Genomic DNA, 9,060 nt, shown 5'->3' with positions numbered 1-9,060 from the left:
TGGCTATCTGTAAATGATGTCTGAGTGTTGGAGCGTGCCCTGGCTATCTGTTAATGATGTCTGAGTGTTGGAGCGTGCCCTGGTTATCTGTAAATGATGTCTGATTGTTGGAGCGTGCCCCTGGCTATCTGTAAATTATGTCTGAGTGTTGGAGCGTGCCCTGGCTATCTCTAAATGATGTCTGAGTGTTGGAGCGTGCCCTGGCTATCTGTAAATGATGTCTGAGTGTTGGAGCGTGCCCTGGCTATCTGTAAATGATGTCTGAGTGTTGGAGCGTGCCCTGGCTATCTGTTAATGATGTCTGAGTGTTGGAGCGTGCCCTGGTTATCTGTAAATGATGTCTGATTGTTGGAGCGTGCCCCTGGCTATCTGTAAATTATGTCTGAGTGTTGGAGCGTGCCCTGGCTATCTCTAAATGATGTCTGAGTGTTGGAGCGTGCCCTGGCTATCTGTAAATGATGTCTGAGTGTTGGAGCGTGCCCTGGCTATCTGTAAATGATGTCTGAGTGTTGGAGCGTGCCCTGGCTATCTGTAAATGATGTCTGAGTGTTGGAGCGTGCCCTGGCTATCTGTAAATGATGTCTAAGTGTTGGAGCGTGCCCTGGCTATCTGTAAATGATGTCTGAGTGTTGTATCGTGTCCTGGCTATCTGTAAATGATGTCTGAGTGTTGGAGCGTGCCCTGGCTATCTGTAAATGATGTCTGAGTGTTGGAGCGTGCCCTGGCTATCTGTTAATGATGTCTGAGTGTTGGAGCGTGCCCTGGCTATCTGTTAATGATGTCTGAGTGTTGGAGCGTGCCCTGGTTATCTGTAAATGATGTCTGATTGGAGCGTGCCCTGGCTATCTGTAAATGATGTCTGAGTGTTGGAGCGTGCCCTGGCTATCTGTAAATGATGTCTGAGTGTTGGAGCGTGCCCTGGCTATCTGTAAATGATGTCTAAGTGTTGGAGCGTGCCCTGGCTATCTGTAAATGATGTCTGAGTGTTGTATCGTGTCCTGGCTATCTGTAAATGATGTCTGAGTGTTGGAGCGTGCCCTGGCTATCTGTAAATGATGTCTGAGTGTTGGAGCGTGCCCTGGCTATCTGTTAATGATGTCTGAGTGTTGGAGCGTGCCCCTGGCTATCTGTAAATGATGTCTGAGTGTTGGAGCGTGCCCTGGCTATCTGTAAATGATGTCTAAGTGTTGGAGCGTGCCCTGGCTATCTGTAAATGATGTCTGAGTGTTGTATCGTGTCCTGGCTATCTGTAAATGATGTCTGAGTGTTGGAGCGTGCCCTGGCTATCTGTAAATGATGTCTAAGTGTTGGAGCGTGCCCCTGGCTATCTGTAAATTATGTCTGAGTGTTGGAGCGTGCCCTGGCTATCTCTAAATGATGTCTGAGTGTTGGAGCGTGCCCTGGCTATCTGTAAATGATGTCTGAGTGTTGGAGCGTGCCCTGGCTATCTGTAAATGATGTCTGAGTGTTGGAGCGTGCCCTGGCTATCTGTTAATGATGTCTGAGTGTTGGAGCGTGCCCTGGTTATCTGTAAATGATGTCTGATTGTTGGAGCGTGCCCCTGGCTATCTGTAAATTATGTCTGAGTGTTGGAGCGTGCCCTGGCTATCTCTAAATGATGTCTGAGTGTTGGAGCGTGCCCTGGCTATCTGTAAATGATGTCTGAGTGTTGGAGCGTGCCCTGGCTATCTGTAAATGATGTCTGAGTGTTGGAGCGTGCCCTGGCTATCTGTAAATGATGTCTGAGTGTTGGAGCGTGCCCTGGCTATCTGTAAATGATGTCTAAGTGTTGGAGCGTGCCCTGGCTATCTGTAAATGATGTCTGAGTGTTGTATCGTGTCCTGGCTATCTCTAAATGATGTCTGAGTGTTGGAGCGTGCCCTGGCTATCTGTAAATGATGTCTGAGTGTTGGAGCGTGCCCTGGCTATCTGTAAATGATGTCTGAGTGTTGGAGCGTGCCCTGGCTATCTGTTAATGATGTCTGAGTGTTGGAGCGTGCCCTGGTTATCTGTAAATGATGTCTGATTGTTGGAGCGTGCCCCTGGCTATCTGTAAATTATGTCTGAGTGTTGGAGCGTGCCCTGGCTATCTCTAAATGATGTCTGAGTGTTGGAGCGTGCCCTGGCTATCTGTAAATGATGTCTGAGTGTTGGAGCGTGCCCTGGCTATCTGTAAATGATGTCTGAGTGTTGGAGCGTGCCCTGGCTATCTGTAAATGATGTCTGAGTGTTGGAGCGTGCCCTGGCTATCTGTAAATGATGTCTAAGTGTTGGAGCGTGCCCTGGCTATCTGTAAATGATGTCTGAGTGTTGTATCGTGTCCTGGCTATCTGTAAATGATGTCTGAGTGTTGGAGCGTGCCCTGGCTATCTGTAAATGATGTCTGAGTGTTGGAGCGTGCCCTGGCTATCTGTTAATGATGTCTGAGTGTTGGAGCGTGCCCTGGTTATCTGTAAATGATGTCTGATTGTTGGAGCGTGCCCCTGGCTATCTGTAAATGATGTCTGAGTGTTGGAGCGTGCCCTGGCTATCTGTAAATGATGTCTAAGTGTTGGAGCGTGCCCTGGCTATCTGTAAATGATGTCTGAGTGTTGTATCGTGTCCTGGCTATCTGTAAATGATGTCTGAGTGTTGGAGCGTGCCCTGGCTATCTGTAAATGATGTCTAAGTGTTGGAGCGTGCCCTGGCTATCTGTAAATGATGTCTGAGTGTTGTAGCGTGTCCTGGCTATCTGTAAATGATGTATGAGTGTTGGAGCGTGTCCTGGCTATCTGTAAATGATGTCTGAGTGTTGGAGCGTGCCCTGGCTATCTGTAAATGATATCTGAGTGTTGGAGTGTGCCCTGGCTATCTGTAAATGATGTCTGAGTGTTGGAGCGTTCCCTGGCTATCTGTAAATGATGTCTGAGTGTTGGAGCGTGCCCTGGCTCTCTGTAAATGATGTCTGAGTGTTGGAGCGTGCCCTGGCTATCTGTAAATGATGTCTGAGTGTTGGAGCGTGTCCTGGCTATCTGTAAATGATGTCTGAGTGTTGGAGCGTGCCCTGGTTATCTGTAAATGATGTCTGAGTGTTGGAGCGTGCCCTGGCTATCTGTTAATGATGTCTGAGTGTTGGAGCGTGCCCTGGCTATCTGTAAATGATGTCTGAGTGTTGGAGCGTGCCCTGGCTATCTCTAAATGATGTCTGAGTGTTGGAGCGTGCCCTGGCTATCTGTAAATGATGTCTGAGTGTTGGAGCGTGCCCTGGCTATCTGTAAATGATGTCTGAGTGTTGGAGCGTGCCCTGGCTCTCTGTAAATGATGTCTGAGTGTTGGAGCGTGCCCTGGCTATCTGTAAATGATGTCTGAGTGTTGGAGTGTGCCCTGGCTATCTGTAAATGATGTCTGAGTGTTGGAGCGTGCCCTGGCTATCTGTAAATGATGTCTGAGTGTTGGAGCGTGCCCTGGCTATCTGTAAATGATGTCTGAGTGTTGGAGCGTGCCCTGGTTGTCTGTAAATGATGTCTGAGTGTTGGAGCGTGCCCCTGGCTATCTGTAAATGATGTCTGAGTGTTGGAGCGTGCCCCTGGCTATCTGTAAATGATGTCTGAGTGTTGGAGCGTGCCCTGGCTATCTGTAAATGATGTCTGAGTGTTGGAGCGTTCCCTGGCTATCTGTAAATGATGTCTGAGTGTTGGAGCGTGCCCTGGGTATCTGTAAATGATGTCTGATTGTTGGAGCGTGCCCCTGGCTATCTCTAAATTATGTCTGAGTGTTGGAGCGTGCCCTGGCTATCTCTAAATGATGTCTGAGTGTTGGAGCGTGCCCTGGCTATCTGTAAATGATGTCTGAGTGTTGGAGCGTGCCCTGGCTATCTGTAAATGATGTCTGAGTGTTGGAGCGTGCCCTGGCTATCTGTAAATGATGTCTGAGTGTTGGAGCGTGCCCTGGCTATCTGTAAATGATGTCTAAGTGTTGGAGCGTGCCCTGGCTATCTGTAAATGATGTCTGAGTGTTGTATCGTGTCCTGGCTATCTGTAAATGATGTCTAAGTGTTGGAGCGTGCCCTGGCTATCTGTAAATGATGTCTGAGTGTTGTAGCGTGTCCTGGCTATCTGTAAATGATGTCTAAGTGTTGGAGCGTGCCCTGGCTACCTGTAAATGATGTCTGAGTGTTGTAGCGTGTCCTGGCTATCTGTAAATGATGTCTAAGTGTTGGAGCGTGCCCTGGCTATCTGTAAATGATGTCTGAGTGTTGGAGCGTGCCCTGGCTACCTGTAAATGATGTCTGAGTGTTGTAGCGTGTCCTGGCTATCTGTAAATGATGTCTGATTGTTGGAGCGTGCCCCTGGCTATCTGTAAATGATGTCTGAGTGTTGGAGCGTGCCCTGGCTATCTGTAAATGATGTCTGAGTGTTGGAGCGTGCCCTGGCTATCTGTAAATGATGTCTGAGTGTTGGAGCGTGCCCTGGCTATCTGTAAATGATGTCTGAGTGTTGGAGCGTGCCCTGGTTATCTGTAAATGATGTCTGATTGTTGGAGCGTGCCCTGGCTATCTGTAAATGATGTCTGAGTGTTGGAGTGTGCCCTGGCTATCTGTAAATGATGTCTGAGTGTTGGAGCGTTCCCTGGCTATCTGTAAATGATGTCTGAGTGTTGGAGCGTGCCCTGGCTATCTGTAAATGATGTCTGAGTGTTGTAGCGTGCCCTGGCTATCTGTAAATGATGTCTGAGTGTTGGAGCGTTCCCTGGCTATCTGTAAATGATGTCTGAGTGTTGGAGCGTGCCCTGGCTATCTGTAAATGATGTCTGAGTGTTGGAGCGTGCCCTGGCTATCTGTAAATGATGTCTGAGTGTTGGAGCGTGCCCTGGCTACCTGTAAATGATGTCTGAGTGTTGTAGCGTGTCCTGGCTATCTGTAAATGATGTCTGAGTGTTGGAGCGTGCCCTGGCTATCTGTAAATGATGTCTGAGTGTTGGAGCGTGCCCTGGTTATCTGTAAATGATGTCTGAGTGTTGGAGCGTGCCCCTGGCTATCTGTAAATGATGTCTGAGTGTTGGAGCGTGCCCCTGGCTATCTGTAAATGATGTCTGAGTGTTGGAGCGTGCCCTGGCTATCTGTAAATGATGTCTGAGTGTTGGAGCGTGCCCTGGCTATCTGTAAATGATGTCTGAGTGTTGGAGCGTGCCCTGGTTATCTGTAAATGATGTCTGATTGTTGGAGCGTGCCCCTGGCTATCTCTAAATTATGTCTGAGTGTTGGAGCGTGCCCTGGCTATCTCTAAATGATGTCTGAGTGTTGGAGCGTGCCCTGGCTATCTGTAAATGATGTCTGAGTGTTGGAGCGTGCCCTGGCTATCTGTAAATGATGTCTGAGTGTTGGAGCGTGCCCTGGCTATCTGTAAATGATGTCTGAGTGTTGGAGCGTGCCCTGGCTATCTGTAAATGATGTCTAAGTGTTGGAGCGTGCCCTGGCTATCTGTAAATGATGTCTGAGTGTTGTATCGTGTCCTGGCTATCTGTAAATGATGTCTAAGTGTTGGAGCGTGCCCTGGCTATCTGTAAATGATGTCTGAGTGTTGTAGCGTGTCCTGGCTATCTGTAAATGATGTCTAAGTGTTGGAGCGTGCCCTGGCTACCTGTAAATGATGTCTGAGTGTTGTAGCGTGTCCTGGCTATCTGTAAATGATGTCTAAGTGTTGGAGCGTGCCCTGGCTATCTGTAAATGATGTCTGAGTGTTGGAGCGTGCCCTGGCTACCTGTAAATGATGTCTGAGTGTTGTAGCGTGTCCTGGCTATCTGTAAATGATGTCTGATTGTTGGAGCGTGCCCCTGGCTATCTGTAAATGATGTCTGAGTGTTGGAGCGTGCCCTGGCTATCTGTAAATGATGTCTGAGTGTTGGAGCGTTCCCTGGCTATCTGTAAATGATGTCTGAGTGTTGGAGCGTGCCCTGGCTATCTGTAAATGATGTCTGAGTGTTGTAGCGTGCCCTGGCTATCTGTAAATGATGTCTGAGTGTTGGAGCGTTCCCTGGCTATCTGTAAATGATGTCTGAGTGTTGGAGCGTGCCCTGGCTATCTGTAAATGATGTCTGAGTGTTGGAGCGTTCCCTGGCTATCTGTAAATGATGTCTGAGTGTTGGAGCGTGCCCTGGTTATCTGTAAATGATGTCTGATTGTTGGAGCGTGCCCCTGGCTATCTCTAAATTATGTCTGAGTGTTGGAGCGTGCCCTGGCTATCTCTAAATGATGTCTGAGTGTTGGAGCGTGCCCTGGCTATCTGTAAATGATGTCTGAGTGTTGGAGCGTGCCCTGGCTATCTGTAAATGATGTCTGAGTGTTGGAGCGTGCCCTGGCTATCTGTAAATGATGTCTGAGTGTTGGAGCGTGCCCTGGCTATCTGTAAATGATGTCTGAGTGTTGGAGCGTGCCCTGGCTATCTGTAAATGATGTCTGAGTGTTGTATCGTGTCCTGGCTATCTGTAAATGATGTCTAAGTGTTGGAGCGTGCCCTGGCTATCTGTAAATGATGTCTGAGTGTTGTAGCGTGTCCTGGCTATCTGTAAATGATGTCTAAGTGTTGGAGCGTGCCCTGGCTACCTGTAAATGATGTCTGAGTGTTGTAGCGTGTCCTGGCTATCTGTAAATGATGTCTAAGTGTTGGAGCGTGCCCTGGCTATCTGTAAATGATGTCTGAGTGTTGGAGCGTGCCCTGGCTACCTGTAAATGATGTCTGAGTGTTGTAGCGTGTCCTGGCTATCTGTAAATGATGTCTGATTGTTGGAGCGTGCCCCTGGCTATCTGTAAATGATGTCTGAGTGTTGGAGCGTGCCCTGGCTATCTGTAAATGATGTCTGAGTGTTGGAGCGTTCCCTGGCTATCTGTAAATGATGTCTGAGTGTTGGAGCGTGCCCTGGCTATCTGTAAATGATGTCTGAGTGTTGTAGCGTGCCCTGGCTATCTGTAAATGATGTCTGAGTGTTGGAGCGTTCCCTGGCTATCTGTAAATGATGTCTGAGTGTTGGAGCGTGCCCTGGCTATCTGTAAATGATGTCTGAGTGTTGGAGCGTGCCCTGGCTATCTGTAAATGATGTCTGAGTGTTGGAGCGTGCCCTGGCTACCTGTAAATGATGTCTGAGTGTTGTAGCGTGTCCTGGCTATCTGTAAATGATGTCTAAGTGTTGGAGCGTGCCCTGGCTATCTGTAAATGATGTCTGAGTGTTGTAGCGTGCCCTGGCTATCTGTAAATGATGTCTGAGTGTTGGAGCGTGCCCTGGCTATCTGTAAATGATGTCTGAGTGTTGGAGCGTGCCCTGGCTATCTGTAAATGATGTCTGAGTGTTGGAGCGTGCCCTGGCTATCTGTAAATGATGTCTGAGTGTTGGAGCGTGCCCTGGCTATCTGTAAATGATGTCTGAGTGTTGGAGCGTGCCCTGGTTATCTGTAAATTATGTCTGATTGTTGGAGCGTGCCCCTGGCTATCTCTAAATTATGTCTGAGTGTTGGAGCGTGCCCTGGCTATCTCTAAATGATGTCTGAGTGTTGGAGCGTGCCCTGGCTATCTGTAAATGATGTCTGAGTGTTGGAGCGTGCCCTGGCTATCTGTAAATGATGTCTGAGTGTTGGAGCGTGCCCTGGCTATCTGTAAATGATGTCTGAGTGTTGGAGCGTGCCCTGGCTATCTGTAAATGATGTCTAAGTGTTGGAGCGTGCCCTGGCTATCTGTAAATGATGTCTGAGTGTTGTATCGTGTCCTGGCTATCTGTAAATGATGTCTAAGTGTTGGAGCGTGCCCTGGCTATCTGTAAATGATGTCTGAGTGTTGTAGCGTGTCCTGGCTATCTGTAAATGATGTCTAAGTGTTGGAGCGTGCCCTGGCTACCTGTAAATGATGTCTGAGTGTTGTAGCGTGTCCTGGCTATCTGTAAATGATGTCTAAGTGTTGGAGCGTGCCCTGGCTATCTGTAAATGATGTCTGAGTGTTGGAGCGTGCCCTGGCTACCTGTAAATGATGTCTGAGTGTTGTAGCGTGTCCTGGCTATCTGTAAATGATGTCTAAGTGTTGGAGCGTGCCCTGGCTATCTGTAAATGATGTCTGAGTGTTGTAGCATGCCCTGGCTATCTGTAAATGATGTCTGAGTGTTGGAGCGTGCCCTGGCTATCTGTAAATGATGTCTGAGTGTTGGAGCGTGCCCTGGTTATCCGTCAATAAAAAAAATAAGAATATTGTGCCGTCTGGTTTGTTTAATAAAGGAAGTTGAAATGAATTATTCTTTAACTTTAACTTTTGATACTTAAGTATATTTAAAACCAAATCCTTTTTGAGGTCAACTGAAGCATATGTGATGTACGTCGACATCTTTTCAAATATTTTGGCTAAATATTCATCCCTGGAGCTAAACAGACACTGTACAATGCAAAGTAGTTTGCTCATCAAACTGGTTGAACAGCTTACCACATTTCACTAATAGGTTTTGGTGTGTGTGTGTGTGTGTGTGTAGGTTGAGTCCGGAGATCTTCCTGAAGAGGCCAGTTGTGGAGGGAAACAAATGGAGACTGGACTGCATCCTCAAACGCAAAGCAGTAAGTTACACTTGTTATACCAGATAACATTTATAACCAAAAATACTGCAATATCACATGTTAGCTAATATAATAGAATGTTGGAATTGGCCCATACACCCTCTCTCACTCTGTCTGTCTCGCTCTGTGTCTCTCTCTTTCTCTCTCTCACGTTCTGTCTTTCTTTCTCTCTCTCTCTCTCTCTCTCTCTCTCTCTCTCTCTCTCTCTCTCTCTCCTCTCTCTCTCTCTCCTCTCTCTCTCTCTTTCTCTCTCTCTCAACAGCAACAGGGGGTTCATATCTTTGTGATGCTGTATAAGGAGGTGGAGCTAGCTCTGGGCATCAACAGTGAATACAGCAAGAGAACACTAATGCACCTGCACCCCAACATCAAGGTAGGAGTGTGTGTCTGTATGTGTCTGTGTTTGGCTGTGTGTGTGTGTGTGTGTGTGTGTGTGTGTGTGTGTGTGTGTGTGCGTGTGTGTGTGTGTGTGTGCGTGTGTGCGTGCGTGTCTGTGT

General features: G+C 47.9%; 1 protein-coding gene across 2 annotated transcripts in view; it reads left to right on the top strand.

Annotated features, from left to right (window-relative positions):
• The first annotated feature begins 8,328 nt into the window (after nucleotides 1-8,328).
• LOC139400970 (phospholipase D1-like) overlaps nucleotides 8,329-9,060 on the top strand; it is an 8,177-nt gene continuing 7,445 nt past the window's right edge. The window contains exons 1-2 of one of the 2 annotated variants that reach the window (XM_071145491.1): nucleotides 8,329-8,563; nucleotides 8,826-8,936. In XM_071145491.1, coding sequence (XP_071001592.1) covers nucleotides 8,850-8,936 — 87 coding nt within the window. In that variant the 5' untranslated portion in view covers nucleotides 8,329-8,563; nucleotides 8,826-8,849. The remainder of the gene's footprint in view (nucleotides 8,564-8,825; nucleotides 8,937-9,060) is intronic. The other variant, XM_071145492.1, reaches the window with a different exon arrangement.

The sequence above is a fragment of the Oncorhynchus clarkii genome, unplaced genomic scaffold, assembly GCF_045791955.1.
Source record: "Oncorhynchus clarkii lewisi isolate Uvic-CL-2024 unplaced genomic scaffold, UVic_Ocla_1.0 unplaced_contig_1718_pilon_pilon, whole genome shotgun sequence".
NCBI classification, from domain to species: domain Eukaryota; kingdom Metazoa; phylum Chordata; class Actinopteri; order Salmoniformes; family Salmonidae; genus Oncorhynchus; species Oncorhynchus clarkii.
Note: the sequence above shows the minus strand (reverse complement) of the source record. Positions and strands in the feature narration are given on the sequence as shown.